This window comes from Adelges cooleyi, unplaced genomic scaffold (assembly GCF_023614345.1).
Source record: "Adelges cooleyi isolate 19-005CV unplaced genomic scaffold, UGA_ACOO_1.1 ACOO_flye_CR_arks_rails_tigmint_CR_PRNA_108, whole genome shotgun sequence".
Taxonomy (NCBI): Eukaryota; Metazoa; Arthropoda; class Insecta; order Hemiptera; family Adelgidae; genus Adelges; species Adelges cooleyi.
Genome location: NW_026095761.1, coordinates 17,023,040 through 17,045,319, shown reverse-complemented (window position 1 = coordinate 17,045,319; position 22,280 = coordinate 17,023,040). Strand labels below are relative to the sequence as shown.

Here is a 22,280-nt window from a genome sequence, read left to right as displayed (position 1 = left end):
ATTTGGCGGGCAAATGGTATCGTGGGGACAGCTAGGAACAGCGAAAAGAGGTTGCCCTATCAAAAAATGCTATTTGCACAATTTAAGCTATACCAACACCAATTTGAATAGGAAAATTATTCAATTATTTGATGTTGCTTTACGGGTAACGGTTTCGAATAGGCCTCGAAAAGTCATCAGTGGCCTAATCGGTCCAATACAATATTTATACAAATTTAAGGAAACAAGTTATCACAATAATAGTTAAAAAACAAAAAATTGAGAATCCAAAACCGTTACCCGTAAAGCAACATCAAATAATTGAATAATTTTCCTATTCAAATTGGTGTTGGTATAGCTTTAATTGTGCAAAAAGCCTTTTTTTATTAGGGCAACCTCTTCTCGCTGTTTCTAGCTGTCCCCACGCTCATTAACATATCACACCTTATCGGTTCCGTATCGGTCGTTCATTCAGATCGAACCGATTAATTGTATTTAACTATTTAATATTGTTTAAAATGTATGTAATAAATTGTTCTTCTTTATCATGTTATTAATATTACTTGTCTCTGTTGCTCGCCGCCTGTTGTGGGCTGTGCATGGAACCGTGATCGTTGTCGTCCCTTTGTTATCTATTCAACGACACCAGCACAAAGCTCTACCAAAAGCTCTCACTCGCCGGCTAACTGCTCTCCTGACTCGTTTCCACCGTGGCGCCGGAGCTTCCACACAAATTGCATTTTCTTGGCTTTCCTCGGCTGTACCTTCGGGAATGGCCATGCCATCGCTTCCCGGGACACGTTTCCTCAGCGGCGCCGGAGCTTCCACACAAATTGCATTTTCTTGGCTTTCCTCGGCTGGAGCTTCGGGAACGGCCATGCCATCGCTTCCCGGGACACGTTTCCACAGCGGCGCCGGAGCTTCCACACAAATTGCATTTTCTTGGCTTTCCTCGGCTGGCCCTTCGGGAACGGCCATGACATCGCTTCCCGGGACACGTTTCCACAGCGGCGCCGGAGCTTCTACACAAATTGCATTTTCTTGGCTGTCCTCGGCTGGACTTTCGGGAACGGCCATGACATCGCTTCCCGGGACACGTTTCCACAGCGGCGCCGGAGCTTCCACACAAATTGCATTTTCTTGGCTTTCCTCGGCTGGAGCTTCGGGAACGGCCATGCCATCGCTTCCCGGGACACGTTTCCTCAGCGGCGCCGGAGCTTCCACACAAATTGCATTTTCTTGGCTTTCCTCGGCTGTACCTTCGGGAACGGCCATGCCATCGCTTCCCGGGACACGTTTCCACAGCGGCGCCGGAGCTTCCACACAAATTGCATTTTCTTGGCTGTCCTCGGCTGGACTTTCGGGAACGGCCATGACATCGCTTCCCGGGACACGTTTCCACAGCGGCGCCGGAGCTTCCACACAAATTGCATTTTCTTGGCTTTCCTCGGCTGGACCTTCGGGAACGGCCATGACATCGCTTCCCGGGACACGTTTCCACAGCGGCGCCGGAGCTTCCACACAAATTGCATTTTCTTGGCTTTCCTCGGCTGGACCTTCGGGAACGGCCATGACATCGCTTCCCGGGACACGTTTCCACAGCGGCGCCGGAGCTTCCACACAAATTGCATTTTCTTGGCTTTCCTCGGCTGGACCTTCGGGAACGGCCATGCCATCGCTTCCCGGGACACGTTTCCACAGCGGCGCCGGAGCTTCCACACAAATTGCATTTTCTTGGCTTTCCTCGGCTGGACCTTCGGGAACGGCCATGACATCGCTTCCCGGGACACGTTTCCACAGCGGCGCCGGAGCTTCCACACAAATTGCATTTTCTTGGCTTTCCTCGGCTGGACTTTCGGGAACGGCCATGACATCGCTTCCCGGGACACGTTTCCACAGCGGCGCCGGAGCTTCCACACAAATTGCATTTTCTTGGCTTTCCTCGGCTGTACCTTCGGGAACGGCCATGCCATCGCTTCCCGGGACACGTTTCCACAGCGGCGCCGGAGCTTCCACACAAATTGCATTTTCTTGGCTTTCCTCGGCTGGAGCTTCAGGAACGGCCATGCCATCGCTTCCCGGGACACGTTTCCACAGCGGCGCCGGAGCTTCCACACAAATTGCATTTTCTTGGCTTTCCTCGGCTGGACCTTCGGGAACGGCCATGCCATCGCTTCCCGGGACACGTTTCCACAGCGGCGCCGGAGCTTCCACACAAATTGCATTTTCTTGGCTTTCCTCGGCTGGACTTTCGGGAACGGCCATGACATCGCTTCCCGGGACACGTTTCCACAGCGGCGCCGGAGCTTCCACACAAATTGCATTTTCTTGGCTTTCCTCGGCTGTACCTTCGGGAACGGCCATGACATCGCTTCCTGGGACCCCCAAAGCAATTAACTCCATCAAGTCTTCCCAGGACTTGTGGCGTCCCCGGATCGAGTTGTCGTCGCCAAATGGCAGCTCATTGAAAAGTAGCCGTGCCATCTCGAATTTCTCCGCTTGGTCTATCCAGTTTGAATGAACCGGCGGTTCAAAGTCGCCGTCTGCAAACTGGGTGGATGCCTCGCAAATTTCAAAAAGCCAAGTTTCAATTATCATGTCGTGGACTTCGATCGGTTTGTCTTCCTTCACTTGTGCAACGACGACTAATTGCTGTTCGGTCATTTTATCAGATAATATATTATAAAAAAGAAACTAAGGATAAGAAACGATAGGATAACAAAGTAAAGACAATATGTCACTGTATAGAGAACTGCGAAACACACAAATAATTTGTTATGAACACTTCGGGCTGTCTATTTGAAATGCAAAGACATCTCGTTGTCAACCTAAGTCGAGAAATCACTAAAACAACCAAACTATTTCCACACGGCCAGATATTTCCAACAAACTACATTAATAGTGAATTATCAAATTTTAAATGAATGAGTAAAATTATTCCAATTCCGGCCATTTAAAGTGCCGCCCTGGGCACAATTTCTGATCAATACACAGACATAATTGAAACACATTGTATCAAAAATGGTATTAAAACAAAGTCAAAAATAACAAATCTGTGATCAGTGTTTACACTGTTTGGATATGACTGATTTATGCTATACTGCACTTTACTGGACCTTCCGGTTTTTGACATTTTCATGTCTTTGCTCTGGCACATAACCTACATGGTGTTTTATTTTACGGTACAAATTGTTCTGGAATTTTAAAGTATATTTTATTTAACTTAAAATACTTTTTTTTTTTTTATTCAATTAAAAATTAATTATGAGTATTACTCCGCAATGCTTTTCCGGTCGAATGACCGAAGATATTATTGGGTATTTGAAAGATTACGAACGAATTTCGGCTGCAAATACCTGGACTGACGGGCAAAAAGTAGTTATGTTTCCGCTGTACCTTAGAGAGGAAGCGAAGATTTTGTTTGAGAAGATAGAGGATGAAACTAATAACTTAACTTGGTCTATTTTAAAAAAGGTGTTCACGGAATACTATGATTCCGAGGAACAACGAGCGCTTTTAAGAGAAAATTTAAATAGGAGAAAGAAACGGCCGGAGGAAACACTACAGGGTTACATTTTGAAAGTACTGGGAGAGTGTAAACGAGTGGATGAGAAAATGAGTCAGAAAGAGATAAGTAAGATAATAATGAAGGGGTTACCTCAGGAATATATGCAATGGACAACTCTACGGTTGATAAGGTAATTTCAAATATTAGGTCATATGAGGCGGACATGGCAGCAATTAATAATAATGGAAGCGAACTAGAATTATCGAGGAGAGAGATTGAGGTACTTAAAGTTAGCAAAGATAACGATATTAGTGATGAAGTAACACGTTTAAGAGAAGAGCTTGAGGAACTTAAAGCTAACATGAATAATAGACCGTTTAAAAGTAATGGTAATTTTAGAAGAAATGTTAATAATTATAGAAATAATGGCAGTAAATTTAATGGTAACGGTGTAGGTAAACATTTTAACAAACGCGATAATAATGATTATAAGAATAGAAGTTATCATAATGACGACACCGCATCCGATAACAGATATGGACGAAATAGACCTAGGAGTAATTCTGATTATGGTAGTAGTGAGGAAGACGATTTTGATAACCATAGTGAAAACAATTACAACGCTCGTTTTAGGAATAATGATAGACAAGAGAGTAAAAATTATAATACTCCACCCCGAGTAGAAAACATAGATAGTTGTGTCATTAATAATAAAAACTATAAAGGGGATAATCCAGTAATCATAGGTGTTTTAGATAATGTAGCACATCATTTTACTGTTGACTCAGGCGCGAGTACTAGCGTTATTAAAGAAAATATGCTTCCCAAAAATCATGTAATTAGTTCTTACGGGAAGACAAAATTATATACAGCCAATGGTTCAAAATTATACTTAGTTGGCAGGTCAACTATTAAAGTATATTTTAATAATATTCCTGTAGAAATACAATGCGCGGTCGTACGAAATTTGAATTGTAATAGTCTTCTTGGAGTTGATTTTCTAATTAAATATAAGGGCGTAGTTAACTTTGCTAAGTCAAAAATACAACTTAATGTAAATAATGAGATAATACACATTGATTTAAAAAAAAAAACATAATAATGGAATTAATATAAATAGGGTTGAAGATAATAACAACAATAGTTATTATAGGGCTAATAAGAATGTGAATAATAAAAATAGTAGGATTAGCCAGAATACTAGGATTAAAAATGGTAAAAGGAATTTTAAGATTTGTGTGCATAGTAATCATAGCGCTAATAAGAATATTAATTTGGGTAACTTTAATTATTATAAATATTATAGACACCCCCGTGGGTTAAATAATAATCATTCTAGGACTGTATTTAATGGGAAAAATAGGACAACCCAAAATTATTATAATGGAACTAGAAATAGGAAGTTTGAATATAATTGTAATAGGTCTACTTTTAGTGCTGTTAACGATCAATCTAGAAAGAGTATTAGCAATAGACAGAGACCCAATTATACTAGCAGACCATTTATCACTAACCAGAAACATAACATAGGGAACTTAGATTATAACCTAGGAACCCAAAATTATGTCTAAACTTTAATTCCTCTGTTTTCCTCTGTCTCTTGATGGAAATTCCAAGAGGCAGTATAAGGAAAAGGAAAAATAAATTTCTATTTTTCTTTTGTAAAAGTATAATTTTTTGGGGGGAATCATACATATAATTATATTATGCGCGAATATATAAATTATTAACTTCTGTTAGGCAGCGTCTTTAAAAATATAATTATAAATTATAATTCTCATTTCTCACGGTGTAAAAGATTACTAGGAATACACCTAGAAAAAAAACACATATTCCTTGACGGCAGACAACTGCCGTTGCAGATTTTATAACTTCAACCTAACCGTTATCCCGTAATTATAAACGTTCGGTTGTAAGGCAATGCCTTTTTTTGTTATTGCGTTGTCAGAAATGAATCATGGACATGTCCGAGTCTTATTTTCTGACAATTCTTGGACACCAATTCCCGACTCGCACTTCATACTATTATTTGAATTTGACACGATTATAAAATATTATAATACGATTCCTTGACTGTTAGAACAGAAATTATAAAACAACGTATTTAAAACTGATGATCATGATTTTAACGGAGAACAAAAATGTAACATGTACAATCACAGACGGTACCCGAGACGATGATATTTATGACACGCAAAACGAAGTCCTATATACACATACACACGCACACACCCGTATGTGCCGATGATCGCAATGTTTTGCTGACGCTGTAATTTTTGGGACAATTTTTATTATAATATTATTATGTTAGAAGGTTTTAATATTATTTTTCATAATAGTAAATAAATGAGTGATTTTTTTCCCCTCAAGACAAAGCAAACCTATATATTATTATCAAATTAAAAAAGAGTAAATATTATCGGTCTGTGTCATGCAATTATGCAAAAGTGTAAACATAATTATCTTTATATTTTGCCCCTTACATATAAATAAGCAATTAGGATCGGCACGCATATGTTCATTTACTAGTAGTTAGATGACCTTCTCGCACAAATCATGTTGTCGGAGAAACACACTATTACTCTAATTAAACCTGACAAAATAAAACAGCTGCATTCATAGACCTATTAACATATTGGCGGCAAATAAGAAAGCGCGGATAAAAGTAATCGTGGATTAGTAGAAAAGGGTAGAAAATACTATTTGAATTACTTAAGTACCTACTTAGGAGTTAGGATAATTTTCCTAGAACAGCCAATTCATTCAACGTATGTGTTTAATAGTTACTTTTTGTATATATATAACGAATACATCAAATCAATCTATGTATATATTTACGACTTGAATGAGTATCTTAAATACTTTTGTCATAAATATAGACGTGGGCCCGTGGTATGAAAGGGTTAAGAAAGGGTCAACAAAATATTTTGTAAAAAACACAAGAGTATTATATTTTAAAATGCTTAGAACATTAATAAACCGCATATTAACTAGTTTAAATATCATTACCTGTTGTTAATTGCTATAATTATTTAATTAACACGTTTAATATAACTTCACGCGACCGTGTATTTTCTACCTTACATGTTTTTTTATAGGTTTTGTCTAATTCGTTTATAATTAGTTTTTTATTATCAAAATATTTGTTTTAAGTTATTTGAATAATTATCACACGACACACCTCGTTTTATGAGTAAATTTTTTTCTACGCGTATGTGGGAAATTCACATAAATTAAATTATAAAAACCTGACGATATAAGCCAATTCCAATTATACCAATATCCTAACTATTTAAATTTTAAGACAATTTTTAGTTGTATATTAACAAGAAAATACTTTAATGACAATTCTTCTGTTGAACCTCGATGACTAGTAAGCTACATACAATATTGTATACTCTTTTATTTCTTTTAAGAAAGTAGACAAAGCTAAAAGCACGAATCACGATTAAAGATCTTAAAACTAAATATTAAATTATCTCTAATAAAGATCTTTAATCATGGCAAACAGTAACAAACGTATTATAAAACATTAAGTTAACTACCACAATTCCTTATACTTCCCGTTATTATCTCAGTTTGTTTATAAAAAATTGATTTGCATGAATGAATATTCCCGATATTTGTGGTCGTGCTGTTGGGAACTTAGGAAGATGAGCGTGGCCGAAAGAAAAATAGTAGACACTCCGCACTTGACAGCACAACACACAACAATAATAATATATTTTAATAACAAATTAATTTCATTAAATTTAATTATATATTGTACATAATAATTACCCAAATATTTTGTACATAATATTTGTCGATATCAAATATTAAAATCACAAAGGAAGTCATAAGAACAAAAACGGTACAAGTGATATTTTTTTGTATGTAGATATTGGTCTCGTTGGCGTTGCTATGGCTAGCCTTGGTCGCCGGCCAACAGGACACCAGTATTCTATCTGAATCACGGTATCTGTCCATCAACGGCCAATTTGGCACTGCTTACAAGCAGGCAAATGGTGTCGAGTTCAAAGAAGAATCGGATGCTGAAGGAAACAGACGCGGCTCATACAGCTATGTGGACCCTAACGGCCAGAGGCGTACCGTAGACTACACAGCCGGCAAAGACGGGTTTAAGGCCATGGGCGATCATTTGCCTGTAGCCCCGACGCCCATTCCTGTCGCTTCCGCAGTTCCGTTGGCGCCAAAAGCCCTATGGTAAAGTTGATTAAATTAAGTTGTCAACACTATTTAAACAAGTATCCGTTATAGATTAAAGAACTACATTTTATTTGTACAACTAATTTGAAATGCATAACTAACATATCAAAAACTACCTTCGTATTTTTCACCTTAATATTTTTACCATGGCCATGAAAGTACGGAGTTCCTATTCTAAAATTGAATTTTAAAATAAAATAATAGGCCTTCATTTAGAAAACTGTAAGTCTATATTCTACAGATAATAAATTATAATTTACAAAACAATATTTTTTTCTTTTAACTTTTAATGATATGTTTTTCGTCTAAGTTGGGTTAGACCTATATTATTATAATTATGGTACTTGGCCACTTGCGAAAGCGAATATTCATAAAAATATTAATTTAGACGTGTTATAATATAGAGAGATATAGATAGTTTATTATGTATATAGATGTTATACAAGTTGTCTCACACTGTTTTGACAAATTTTCAGAACGGTTTGAGAATGAACACCTGTATAATATTACTTAAGTATTACTAACACAATTCGTCCAAAATACTGAACTTGACACCTTTAGGTATAAAATACAATATTATTATTATTATTTATTATTACTTAATACCAAGTATAGTAGTGTAATAAAAACCCTAATCGATTTTGTATATTAAAAACTACCTTTTAATAATAATAGTTCTAATGAAAATTAAAAATTTTAAAACCTGGCTTTTACTGATTTTATTCAGTTTTACAAGGTCAACTTATTAAAGTATTTTAAAATGTACACATTTAATTTCTTTTTCTCGACACTAATTTTTGTTTGTTAAATGTCTTGTTTGATATACTTTTAATAGGGCTCAGCCGGTTGCCCCGAACCAAAAAAAATTGGAGCCTGCGAGCAAGTATGACGACGGTCAATGGAATTCACTATTCAGAGCCTGCTGCCAAGTATGACGGCGGTCAATGGAGTGACATATGGAATTCAGTACCTGCCGCCAAGCACGATGACGGTCTGTGGAACCAACGGAACTCGATCCCAACCACCACGGTACCAAAGTACGATCCGTGGAACCAATGGAATTTAATCCATGACGGATAAGTGGAGCCAAATGCGTTCCGCGGCATCTACCCCGTCACCGTACAACCAAATAGCGTCCGGCAAATTCACCCTCAACAGATCTCCAGACGGGTATAGCTGTTCGTTCAGTCAAAACTGATGCGCATGCCTACCATATAACGAAATAAAAAAATGTACCATACTATTGTTCTCTAGTCAATGTTTTTATTAATATATACTAGTCTTAATAAAAAAAATATTCATAAACATATTGTTGTTATTTATTTTGCTTTCGACGAAAAATATCGATCGAAACAACTAGTGATAATTACTATCTATGATATTTATATTACATATTGCGGTTCGCGGATTAGAGTGTTCATTTGGACGACGGGTAGTCTGCTTGCAGCGGGGATGGTCCGGCCACGTACTTAACAGTGATGGATCTACCTGCCGGGTCCGTGTACGAGTACTGACCTTTGAGGGTGCCGTCTTCAGCCACGACTTGTTGGAAGTTCTGGTGCGACACGACCGGTATCGGCTGGTAGGCTTGTTGCCATGCCGATTGACCGCCGCTTCGGATGGTTGGCACGATTACGGCCGGTTGGACTTGCTGTTGGGAACCGTAGTCATCGGTGTTGGGTTCATCGCGTTCGGCCCAAAGTTCGGGATGGTACTGTCCGTCATTTTCGAGAATTTCGTTTGGCGCACAGTTCGACAACGTCACGGCTGCCAGAGCGAACACAACGGCTACAGCCTGTAACAATGCCTCCAACGTGAAATGTCTATTTTGTTAGTATAGTACTACAGTATTATTATTAATCGGTTGTTAAAAAAACTCTATTTATATTAGGTATTACCTACACCGTCACCCGTCACCCGTCAATTTTACAAAAGAATGGAAATACAAGTTAATAAGCAAAATGTCGGTGATATAAGGTGTAAAGAATCGCATAAGGTACTCACAGTAAAATGCTTCATGGTTAGATGAGTTTAGTCGAAGACGGTCGGACGATCGGTTGGTCAGTCGGAAGGTAGAACTGTGAATTGTGCTTTGTGGAACAGTGACGGACTCTTTTATATGAACATACGTGAAACGAGTATAAAACGATGGGATGGTTCAATGTCAACCAGTCTGCGTGTAGCTTAAAATATCATTTTACTGTTTACATACCTAAGCAGAATGAATCCTTTATTGAACCCAAAACATAAACACTTAAAATAGTATAATATTATAAGTAATTATTGAATAATCGACCTGCCTAATAGAAATAACATTCTTTTCGTAGTTACTCTTCAACTGTGTATCCTTTATGGAGTTGAATAACATGTAGAAACAAATTAGGTAAATTAGGTATTTATTTAAACAAATAAAAATTATTTTACATTGTGTAGTTTGTACTATGATATTATAATAATGTAAATTGAAAATAATAATAATATGATATAGTACAATTTACAAACATTATCCTATCATTATTCATAATCGACTTAGCTTCTTCTGTTTATTAAATATTTAATATTCGTTGAAATAATAAATTGCACGTGCTATTCAATTTTCCGATTTCATGTTCTTTATTATCCTTTAATGATAAATAATGTTCGAACATTTCAGCTATTTTAATACATCAATTGTTTAAATTTAAGACAAACAAACATATAATAAATATAGCCTAAACAAAAATCAGTACCTATAATACATTTCTCAAACATACACTATATATTTGTATAAATATTGAGATATATCATAATATGAATAACCTTATAAATAATAACTTAAAAATTGACGAAATTTGATTAGCTTTTAATTAAATTTTACGAATCTATCAACAGCGCTATCCATTCCTAGATTTTCAAGAATAATAAGATAGCATGTATTTTTATTTAATTTTATTATATATTTATTGTACATTTTAAATATGACTAATTTTTTATAGGTACTAAGAAAGAAATTATAATATTGAGAATATTATACTTAGGGTTTGTTGTTGTTTTAACAGTAAGGTCGTTACACCTCCGAAGATATACATAAGTGGTACGTAAACTAAAGCCTAAGTTAGGCTACATTAGTTAGGCTGCCTAACTAATATAGAGTTATATTTAACGTTATCATACTTTTAATTGAGAAAAAATTAGATATAATAAATATATTTCAGTATTGTTATAACAATAAATTAGATGTTTTCATGTTTTATTTCATTAAATTATCTGTGGAAAAGGACTTTTGGTATTTTTTCAGTTACATGCCTAAAAAAAACCCTCATGTGTGGCCTTAATAAGCCACATTCTTGCTCACGCCTATGTCAACCGACGTTGTTAATCCCTAGCATAGACAAGTATACAGATCCCTAGAGGGTTAATACCAAAGAGTAATAATACACAGACTAATGACTTCAAACTATATAATCTGTGGTTAATATATCAATATGGGTACCATATCAAATACCATTCATGTTATATAGTATTTGACTAAATTGACTATATCTATGCAACAATTCGATAAATAGTGATAACAAATATGCGATATTATAGAAATTAAATTATTACTATTTATTACTGACCAGTGACTATTATAGGAAATAAAATACCGGTACAATAGAAAATATAATAAAACTTCATAATATCTAAAAAAATATACCTAATAAGTAATCACGACTCGTGTGTCTATGCCAATTATTGCTAGTACACACAACACGTAGACTTACGGCTTACGAAGGCGTATACTTTTTATATGATCTCGAAACTTACTTGTTTCCATACATTAATAGTATCTTTATATATTGTTGCAATTTTTCATTAGCCTTATGTTCAGGTTAAATTATTTGAGAATGAGATCTCGTTATATGGTGTTCTGCTTTGTGGCAATATTTTCGCTCAGCATTCTGTTTATCATGTTTCAAGATAGCTTGAGCCGACCGGCAATTGAAACTCTAGTCACGGAAACTCATAAACAGATAAACAATTTCAAAAACTTCAAAGTAAGTATTTGAATTACACAAATAAATCTTTAGGTTTGTAATCAATTTTTTTTTGTACAGGACAATTTAAAGATAGCGGAACAAAAAGAATTAGTTGTTAACGATGAGTATTTAGTATCGCTAGGATTTATTTCCAGTCCTGCTCTGTATCCGGCAAAGTTCTGGAAAAATACTACTCTACCTGTTGTTGTTACTTACGTTTTAGATGGTGAACATGGACAAACTATTGGACTTATACGATGTATAAACAAATATTTGTCCAATCATATTATACTAATGTACAATTTAGGAATACCGGATTACCAACTTCGCCTTGTAAGATTATAACTATACATTTGTTATTTCATTAGTGAAATGAACCATACAGCATACGTGCAAAAATTAATGAGATACTAACAGTTAACTATAGAATATTTATTTCCTATAAATATCTCATTTTTAGACTTGTAATGTATTATACCGTCACTGGTGATTTGCTGTTTAATACAATGTGTTATTAAGATTAGTTTACATAAATGTATTTTTTTTATGTTTGCAGATGCATCAGTTTTGCAATAATAGTTCTCGTTGTATAATTATGGAATTTAGTTTGTCGAAATTCCCATCACATGTTAGTCATCCTCAAATTAAAGCTTATCGACCACTCGTGTTGCAAGTAAGATGTTTCACAAGACATTTTTATACACTTTATTTACAATTATTCCCTTCATACAAACTTGCAGTTATCTTTAATATATTTTATACAATGTTTTTGGTTATTACCAGTCCTTTTTTACAGGAATTATGTTTCCTTTCATGTTACTATGAATACCTTTTTTACTTCAAAAGTAAAAAGAACTAATTCCAACCCTTTTTTTACACTTTTAAAAAAATCATTCATTCTTTTTACCATTTTTGTATAGAATAAACTCATTTTCTCTCAGATTCTTCAGTTAAACATTTTAGGTAGGTAAATTCTGGTTTCACTAGCATCTCAAGTGCAAAAAAAAAAAAAAAATTATATATTTGAGTAGAAAAGTTATAAATTATAATACATTAATTTGTGAAACATTCAACAGAGTATTAGAGCTGTTGATACAATTAGGGTTGATAGTTAACACTTAACCTATTAACATTTTGTTGCTTTTATTGTATTATAATTTACAGTATAATGAAAATATTTTTCAGATACTTGTTAAATTTAACTTAGCAATCTAGAAATATGTAATTTCACCTTTTATTTGGTTTTTTCTAATAAAAAAAGTGACAACTGATTTTCAAAAAAAAGTCATATATGTTATATAGTCTATAGTCTCACTCTAGACCTACTTAAATCGAATTTCCAGAATTTTTAATTCATAATTCATGATAAAATTATATTGGAATTAGTTCCAAACCATTTCTCAAAAAATGTACTCTTTTCATTAACAACATATAATGTAATTATATATATATGTTTATAGGATGCATTGAATCAAGCTGGGGCAGTCTTATTTCTTGATCCAGATGTTCGAATTATATCTTCTGATATTACTAAACTTTTCAGCACTTACAACAATAAATCTATAGCCGGCTGGGAGACAAGAATAGCTACAACTACTGTAACACATCCTAAAATGTTTGATTATTTTCGTACTCCAGCAGAAAACTTTTACTTTTTACCTACAGTCCAAGTTGATAAATTAATAATGTACAACACTGAAGACGTACATCAGGATATTATGTTACCATGGGTTCAGTGCGCTCTCATTAGTGAATGTATTACTCCAATTGGTAAGCAACATCAGTATTATTAAGTTAGGCTTATAATAAAACTACTAATTAACTTTTATTTTCCATAGGAGTGCAAACTAAAGGTTGCAGGTATAATAAAAAACCACAATACAGATATTCAGGTTGCCATGGATTTGACGTTTCTGCATTGAATATTGTGCTGGGCATACATTATCAGTTTGATAGTGCACCATATGTTATCTCAGAAAAACCCGACAACTTCTTTACAAAAATCTCGGCACGTGAAGCAGAACGAGTTTTACATAATTTAATCCTAAATATGACCGATTCACCTGCAATTACTTAACACAGTAGCATTATTTTTATTTTTTTATTTGGAAAGACTAAAAACTATTCGAGTAGTAACTTTTTTTATCTATTATTTCCTATAATTTATGATAATTATTGTATTTTACAATTATTTTTTCTCACTATAAATATTAAATTGTGCTATATAGTTTTTTTGTTAAACTAGTTATTAATATAACATGTGTTATATATAAGGCTGTGAAATAATTTTGAGTTATATTTAAACAAAACCATTGATTTTAAATAATTCAAATAAAATATTATTTTGTCATTATTTTTTTATATTTTTCAAAAAAGTATTAGTAATTATTGTTATAGTTATTGGCCATATTTCCAAAAATTAACATGTGAACCGATTCTAGATGATTTTTTTTTTAATCAAATGGAGTACAGACTTGCTTAAATAGCATGAAGGGCAAGTTTTCACAAAAATTTTAACTCTTCTTAAATTCATGCTATTAGTTTTATAAGAATTATTTGCTATTGTTTAATGCTAACGGCTAACAACTTAATACTTTATCATATATTTTGATTTCAAAAAAAATGACTTAGCCAGTTAACATTATTTAGTCTAAAAATTTTTCTTAGAAAAATTCAAAGTAACTTTCTATCATATTTAGTTTAATGCACTTTTCATTAACCTTCGGCAGTCGCGTCGCTTCCTATCTTGCTGAAGAAAAATTTGGTTTATACATTTCCCTATTGTGTTAATAATCTATCATTTAGTTTCTAGACTCTAGAGAATAGCAAGTTACACTACTAGGCTGATCTCACGCATTTACATTGCACTAATGGTGTCAATGCAAGAAGGTTATAAAGCTACACAATATACTTCGAATATAGGAGACATTTTATTTGACACAAACATTATTCTTTTATTATTGATATCTAATTATATAAATAACATAAAAAATAAATGATAAAACAAAATCTTCTGTATATTGTAGATATAATTAAATATTTAGTGGATCATTAATCAAACACATATTTTACATATTAAATGACAGTTATAACACAACAGTTGAATCAATTTTTAATTAAATTAAATACTATATGTTAAGCAACATATTATTTTAATGACTGATACAATTAAATCTATTAATTTAGTTAATATAATGCATGAAACAAAAAATAATGTATAAATTGTTAATACATTAAACAAAATGCAAAAGAATAATTACTGAACAACTTGGGTTAGATTATGAAATGTATTTATTATGCACTAAGAGTCCGTTTACCTTTTACAAATAAATAAAGGCAAACAAATTAAAATCTAAAAAATATTTACACACATTTTGTTTACGATACCAATACACAATAGGTAGGATTATTAAGAATATACCTAATGATTTGTGAAAAACTAAAAATTGCAACACCATATTAATGTCATTATTATTATATTTAAACCAAGCATCTTCAATTGGACTTGTTTCATCAGCCTTGACAAATTCTTCTTAATTAAAATGTAATCCCTAGTCTTCAAAGAAAATTTCTTAAACTCTTTCCGCACCTTTGCAGAACAAATGAAAATACAAATACATAGTAATTATTAGTAAGGAAAAACACAAAAAGCATTTTATATAAAAAATTGCATTAAATTAAAAATACTAGAAAAGTATTTTGAGTCTAATAATTACATAGTTTATTAGTTATAAAACGAATTTAATATTCATAAAAAAAGAAGAAAAGAATATGGGACATAAACAAAGACTGCTTTAATTCTTCATAATAAGTTAGCATTATTCCACGCTGGTAATCCATCAGCTCATTAGCTTTTAATACCGACCTGTGTTAATGATTAAAAAAAAGTTAATTAGATTAAGTGGCCATAATAATTAATTATGCTTTAAAAAATTATATACCACATTTTAATACAAGTACAATATTTGCTGAGAATGATTAAGATAGCCTATCATGTTTGATTATTTTTTTTACTATCAATATATTATTTGAAGATAGTTTAGTATTATTTTGGTTTGATTTAATTACATTTAAATTAGATAGCAGTAATAATATAATTGATAAAATAAAAATATATTGTAAATTGTAATGTTTATAAATAAATGTATTATAATGCAGATTACATAATATAAAATTAATAATTATGTGCTAACTAAATTTAAACATGTTGTTTATTCGTTTTATAGCACTAAAAATCAATGATTTTTAACATTATAGGTGGTAAAAAAAATATTTAATTGTACACTGCAACCAGAATAAGATTATTACTGCAATGATGGCTATTAAGTTTTAACTTGGTGGTTGAACACTGTTGTACAATAGCCAGTTTGACTGAGGCGGTGTAGTCATATGGTATACACTAATGACGGGAATCCGAAAATCTGGATTTTCCACAAAAAAACGCTATTTAAGCCACTTAATAATCTTATAAGTATTCAATATTTTTACAGTAAAAAAAAGCTGCGTATCTAAGTAAGAGCGTTTTGATGAAAATGTAATAATAATAAACAACACCAAAAAGATAAACACATTTCGGATTTATTGAAATACAAAAACAATTTAGTCAATGTCAAGGTTTTTTTTATTTTTAAATTTTCATCAAAACATTCTAACTAAGTACACAGCTTATTATCGTAATAATATTTAATATTTCTAAAATTTTTAAAGTGTTTTTTTTTTTAAATCAGGATTTTCAGATTCCCATCATTAGTATACACTATTTGTATGCCCTGCCACTTTTTTAAAGTATGTACTTATAACAAAAATTGTGTATTCTAGCTTATGGCAGATGAAGTGTCACTGAAACCAGCCAACTGCACACTCATCTTATTTTGGTTGCATTATAGTTGCCTAGTTTTTACACTTTAGTATTTATTCAAGTATTCAATTTATTTCCAATAATTAATCGGTTCAATTTAAAAGATAAATAAAATAAACGTGGTATCATTAAAAAGATGTAATAATAAAAATGACCATTTGTAGACTCACACATAAAAACATTGTTGGTAATTATAAAAAGAGAAATACCTATGATTTGAATATCAAACACTTATCAAGAAAAGTAGCCTTATCCCAATTTGTTAAATTCCATTTTCAATCAAATTATTATTAAGTCATTACGTAGCAATTCCAATGTTAATGTTATTTAGCAGTTTAGTTAGATAGTGTAATTATGATAAGATAGGATATGAAACAAATGATATTTTGAACTGAAAAAGTCAATAGATAAGAATAAAAAAGAAGATGTTATAATCATACCAATATATTATATATAATGTACAAAGAAACGTATTCATTTTAATTAATTAAAAACTGAAATAGCCATTTGGAACAAGGAAAAAGTCTAATCAATTTTGGTTGTCATTTAAAAAGCAAAATGTTTACTTTATTTATTTTATTAAGGATAAAATTTTTCGAATTTAAGATAATATTGTACCAGCCTCCTATACAGAACAACAATTTTTCCTAATTTTAAAATGTGCATAACTTTTAAGACTGCCCCCAAATTATTTTTATAACTGAAAATTTGTTTTAAGAGGAAATTTACATCTTTCTATAAATTTACCTCTGTAATTATTGGCGAAAACTGATATTTTTCTTGACTAGACTTCAAGATCTTCATCAGGTCTATCAATATCTACTCATTGGGTCATATTCATTATAGGTCTTCGTGTGTTCTACTTTTGCAATTTGAAGAGTCTTCTTTTATATTATATTTTTGTTACGTTTTGTTTTGTTTTTTTTTAAAAATATACATAAAAGTTCTAACATAATGTAATTTGAGAAGTCTTCAAGTCAATTTTATTATTATTATCTTGACAAATTGTAATATTTTCTTTTCTTCAAATATGTTCTTCAGGAAATGAATAAAAAATTGAATATGTAGGAAATCTTGATTAAATACTTTGAGAGCTGAAAAACTGCATTAAGTAATAAATTAAATGGATAGTAATTTGTTTCTATACCCGAAAAAAATATTTAGGGAAACTAAACGAAACAACCGAATTAAAACTGACAAGAAAACAAAAAATAACCTTAATTAAAAACAAAACAAAACAAGAGAAAGGCACCTAACTTAAAAAACGGGTAAAATTCATATGAAACTTACGTGGAGAAAATGAACGTGAACGGGATCGGTCATAGCGTGATCTGCCTTTGTAATATGGTGATGGAGATCTGCGATCTCTGTAGTGTCCACGACCACCTCCTCCGCCACCTCCTCTGTATCCACCATCATAATAATCACTGTTAATGTTGTATTAATATAACATTAGCAACTTCATTAAAATGAAGTCAAAGTGAAATTGAGGCGATACTCACTCATAATCCCTATCTCTATCATACCTATCGTAACGATCTCCACGGTCATATCTGTCCCGGTCATATCTGTTTTCATATCTATCATAACCTCGTCTTCTAGATGACCTTTCTTCTCTCATACTAAATATAAAATAATAGCATTGTAAGATTTATGGTGATAATCATTAGTTAAATGTAAGTAATTACGTAGGTCTGCCCATGTAAATTCCAGGTGTTGGAGTATGTGGGCGTTGTGTAATAGAGAAATCTACACGAATCCTGCGACCATCTATTTCCATTCCAGAACATTCTTCTTTAGCTACCTTAGCATCTTCATGTTTCTTGAAATAAGCAAAACCAAAGCCTCGAGATCTTCCACTCTGATATTCAAAGTAATATATAAGTAAGAGATTTCATATTTAAATTTAGTTCATCTAACTTACTTTAGCATCAATAATAATCAAAATTTTATCAATAGATCCATATTTGGAAAATATATCATAAAGTTGATGTTCAGTTGTATAAACACTTAATCCAAATATGCCCAAGCATTTGTTAGGTTTAGGATTTTCCTATAAACGAATATAAGTCAAGAGTAGTAAACATTTAAGTTAAAACAAAACAATAGTGTTTAAACTAAAAAAGTACTTACATGTCTGCTACGTCTGGAGCCTGATCCTCTAGAATGACTGCGATAACTGCGCTTACGTTCACCAGAATAGGAACGAGACCTTGAGCGTGATTTAGAGTAAGAATGTTTAGAACGGCTTTTGTATTTACTTCCGTTGCGGCTGGGAGGAGGCGTAACTGATCTGGAGCGAGTTTTTGAACGAGTAGGAGATCGACTGCGTGATTTACGTTCACTTAGTGATCTACTACGGCTACGACTCAGTGTAGGAGAACGCGATTTAGAATGGCCATTTCGATCCTAAAATATAAAGATTAGCATTTAAATTAACATAACCTCAATTTTCAACTAGACTGTCACATTATAATAACTAGGCGAAAAATCAAAACAAAACGAAGTAGTATGCTATTTTAAGGCCGACAAATTTACTAAGCAATTTATAATGTCTTAAGCTATCATAATTAATGAGTAACATGAAAAAAACATCAGTGCTCACCTCGACGTCGCTCATTTTGTTGATGCGGAATTCACGTGTCTATACAAAGTTAGAGTCACGCTCACCGGTTTTCTGAAAATGTGTGACGTGGTATTTACCACAGAAAGATTATTAAAATAAAAATACACTAGAACACAATGAATATTCAATATTAAGTAAACACAAAAACACGACACGAGAATGGTTATTTGGATGTTCCGCGAAATAACAACGAAAAACGCCGCTGGCCGCTGCGTATACCAGCCGAAGGATAAAATGAAGACGCCAAACGTTAATAAACAATGCCTTGGCCCGTACCGCTCCTATCCATAGTTGTGCGTCATTACACAGTGTATACAACTGAATTTTCTATTTAATATGTAATAACAATAAAACACTCTTCTACATTTTAAATACTCCTTTAATTTAAATTAGAATGCAGTTTAATAAATTACCAATTGTTTTCTTGCGATTTTTATATATTTTTAATAAGTTATTTCAAAATTATAGTTTTCTTTGAAATTATGTTGGCTACGCTTAGTAATTTGGAAATCGCTGGTCATGCTCGTCTTGCCTTGTCAGTTTTTTAATATTTTTGTTCTTGTAAGCTGCTGCCAAAAAAGCATCATTTTGTTTTCATAAATAGCAAATTACAAGTATTTATTTAATAGTTTTCTGCTAAAATGGCAGGTGCCACAATGCTCGCACAGTTGAATAAACCGTCCGATTACGGAATGAAGAAAGTCGAGACCGAACACGACAGGATCATGGAACGAGAAGCTCTCATCCTGTCTCAAGGAGAGTTGTTAAAAAAAGAAGGTAAGGCCAAGGAATTGGCTGCATTAATCAAAGAAACTCGGCCTTTTTTGTCCGAAATCAGTAAAGCTAAAGCAGCCAAACTGGTGCGCTCTTTGGTCGATCTATTCCTTGACTTAGAGACAGAAACTGGCATTGAACTCCAATTGTGTAAGGAATGTATAGAATGGGCCAAAGAAGAACGCCGAACTTTCTTAAGGCAATCTTTGGAAGCTCGTCTGATGGCCCTATATTTTGATTCGGGCATGTTCAAAGAAGCTTTGCAACACGGTGCTGTACTCTTGAAAGAGTTAAAAAAATTAGATGATAAAAACTTGTTGGTTGATGTGTTGTTACTAGAAAGTAAAGCTTATCATGCACTGAATAACTTATCTAAAGCTAGAGCTTCATTAACTTCAGCTAGAACAACAGCTAATTCGATTTACTGTCCTCCAAAAATGCAAGCATCACTTGATTTGCAATCTGGAATTTTACATGCTGCTGATGAACAGGATTTCAAAACAGCATACTCTTATTTTTATGAAGCTTTTGAAGGATTTGATAGTGTTGACAGCACATCTAAAGCCTTAAAGGCTTTGAAGTATATGCTCTTATCAAAAATTATGTTAAATAATGCCGAGGATGTGCAACAGATTGTCAGTGGAAAATTAGCTTTAAAGTATACCGGACTTGATGTAGAAGCAATGAAAAGTATAGCTAAAGCTAGTCATAAAAGGTCCTTGGCAGATTTTCAAATTGGATTAAATGAATACAAAAAAGAATTGGAAGAAGATCCTATTGTAAGAGCTCATTTGGACACATTATATGGAAATATGTTGGAACAGAATTTATGCCGAATAATTGAACCTTACTCCAGGTAAGAACACATTTGTGATGACTGATGAATAATTTACCTGTGTATCATAATGGTAGTAAATTTTTATTTAAAAAAAAAATATATATATATATATTATTGGGTCTATTCCTATTATCTTGACTAACTATTTAATCAAATAGGATTATTCATGTTAACTTGATTACCAATTAGCAGGGTGGTACTACCGAGATTCTATGGACTTCATAACATGTTTTTTTAATGTAGTCTTCAGGCAGTCTGTTATCAGTGTCCATTCCTCCCTACCATCAACATTATTAGTACTAACGCTATCTTAAAAAATTCTTTCTTAATTACTTAACCTTGATTAGTCACTCTTTCAAAGGAGTCCTGTCTGGGACCCCTGCAATGGGATCTATAAGCCCACACACCACCAAAAACCAATTTCAAATGCATGATAATTTATATGGGTAACTTTTAACTTTCCAGTAGGCACACTGTTATACATAATACTGAAACTTTGTAATTTCAATCTTTTTTACTTAAATTGTTATATTTACATATTATGTTTTATATGTAGGTATATATATTGTTTTTATTTTATTACAGCCTATTATTAAATTAAGGTGTAAGGTACAGTAAATGCATTAATATTTGATACAAATTAATCAGATGTACGATTATCACTACCTTTAGTTTTGTTGTAAATTATACAAGTACTCATGTTATCACAAATGGCTTGCCCATTGCAAGATTAACAGTGGTTACAATGAAATATATATTTTTATGTATAATTGTTATTTAATCAGATTTTACTTATTCTACTCGAAGAGTGAAGAATAATGTTAAATCTATTGGTAGAAAAAAAAAAAAGTACATTTTATTGTAATTGTAACATTATATTGTTTTAGGGTTCAAGTTGAATTTATTGCCAAGTCTATCAAATTGCCAATGCAAAGTGTTGAGCGTAAATTGTCACAAATGATTTTGGACAAGAAGTTTCATGGGATATTGGACCAAGGAGAAGGAATTCTCATAGTGTTTGAAGAAGCTGAAATTGATGAAACCTATGAACTTGTTTTAGATAATATAAACAGTATGGGAAAAGTAGTAGACACATTATATCAAACTGCAAAAAAATTAACATAAACCTTCACTAAATTTAAAAATTTTAAAAAAATTCAATAATTATTTTTAAATTTATATGTATTCTATTTAAGTACCTACTGTGTTTTTCAATTAACAATGAAATAAATAATAACAAAAACAGTAGTATTTTTTTATTTGTAATACATTTTTGGAGATAGGATAAATAGCAATGATTATGTTTGGTAATCAAAAATATGTATACATGGGTGTTATATTATAATTTTTAATTTGAGTCTTTTTAAGTTATTCTTTGTAAATAGTATAATTGTACATTGATATAATAATTACTAATCGTTAACAACAACTTTGTTTTAATTTCCTTATTTGTCATAATATTTTAGTTTTATTATGCCTTGGTATCCAAA

At 32.6% G+C, this 22,280-nt stretch overlaps 5 protein-coding genes and 1 pseudogene across 12 annotated transcripts; 3 read left to right on the top strand and 3 right to left on the bottom strand.

Annotated features, from left to right (window-relative positions):
- Positions 1 to 615: 615 nt before the first annotated feature.
- On the bottom strand, positions 616 to 2,643 carry LOC126841774 (fibrous sheath CABYR-binding protein-like). Its single transcript, XM_050578424.1, has 2 exons — positions 2,328 to 2,643; positions 616 to 1,733 (listed from the first exon to the last, which is right to left on the bottom strand). Exons 1-2 carry the CDS (start codon positions 2,641 to 2,643, stop codon positions 616 to 618), a joined length of 1,434 nt encoding a protein of 477 aa, XP_050434381.1.
- A 1,010-nt stretch (positions 2,644 to 3,653) lies between these two features.
- On the top strand, positions 3,654 to 9,049 carry LOC126841766 (pupal cuticle protein 27-like; annotated as a pseudogene).
- On the bottom strand, positions 8,937 to 9,861 carry LOC126843483 (uncharacterized). Its single transcript, XM_050581044.1, has 2 exons — positions 9,701 to 9,861; positions 8,937 to 9,491 (listed from the first exon to the last, which is right to left on the bottom strand). Exons 1-2 carry the CDS (start codon positions 9,713 to 9,715, stop codon positions 9,114 to 9,116), a joined length of 393 nt encoding a protein of 130 aa, XP_050437001.1. The 5' UTR covers positions 9,716 to 9,861; the 3' UTR covers positions 8,937 to 9,113.
- A 1,387-nt stretch (positions 9,862 to 11,248) lies between these two features.
- On the top strand, positions 11,249 to 13,993 carry LOC126842938 (uncharacterized). Its single transcript, XM_050580182.1, has 5 exons — positions 11,249 to 11,712; positions 11,773 to 12,027; positions 12,251 to 12,367; positions 13,155 to 13,464; positions 13,533 to 13,993. The coding sequence occupies exons 1-5, from the start codon at positions 11,539 to 11,541 to the stop codon at positions 13,769 to 13,771; spliced, it is 1,095 nt and encodes a 364-aa protein (XP_050436139.1). The 5' UTR covers positions 11,249 to 11,538; the 3' UTR covers positions 13,772 to 13,993.
- An 857-nt stretch (positions 13,994 to 14,850) lies between these two features.
- On the bottom strand, positions 14,851 to 19,417 carry LOC126847544 (transformer-2 protein homolog beta-like). Of its 8 annotated transcripts, none has more exons than XM_050587861.1 (7): positions 19,158 to 19,416; positions 18,686 to 18,961; positions 18,477 to 18,605; positions 18,241 to 18,413; positions 18,055 to 18,174; positions 17,843 to 17,955; positions 14,851 to 15,283 (listed from the first exon to the last, which is right to left on the bottom strand). In XM_050587861.1, exons 1-7 carry the CDS (start codon positions 19,170 to 19,172, stop codon positions 15,267 to 15,269), a joined length of 843 nt encoding a protein of 280 aa, XP_050443818.1. In that variant the 5' UTR covers positions 19,173 to 19,416; the 3' UTR covers positions 14,851 to 15,266. The 8 variants fall into 8 exon arrangements, with proteins under 8 accessions (XP_050443818.1, XP_050443815.1, XP_050443819.1 ...); XM_050587858.1 differs by having other exon boundaries at positions 14,852 to 15,283; positions 17,843 to 17,979; XM_050587862.1 differs by having other exon boundaries at positions 14,855 to 15,283; positions 18,079 to 18,174; positions 19,158 to 19,415.
- A 290-nt stretch (positions 19,418 to 19,707) lies between these two features.
- LOC126847543 (26S proteasome non-ATPase regulatory subunit 11) lies at positions 19,708 to 22,038 on the top strand. The gene is made up of 2 exons (XM_050587852.1): positions 19,708 to 20,808; positions 21,678 to 22,038. Exons 1-2 carry the CDS (start codon positions 19,820 to 19,822, stop codon positions 21,913 to 21,915), a joined length of 1,227 nt encoding a protein of 408 aa, XP_050443809.1. The 5' UTR covers positions 19,708 to 19,819; the 3' UTR covers positions 21,916 to 22,038.
- Positions 22,039 to 22,280: the final 242 nt, after the last annotated feature.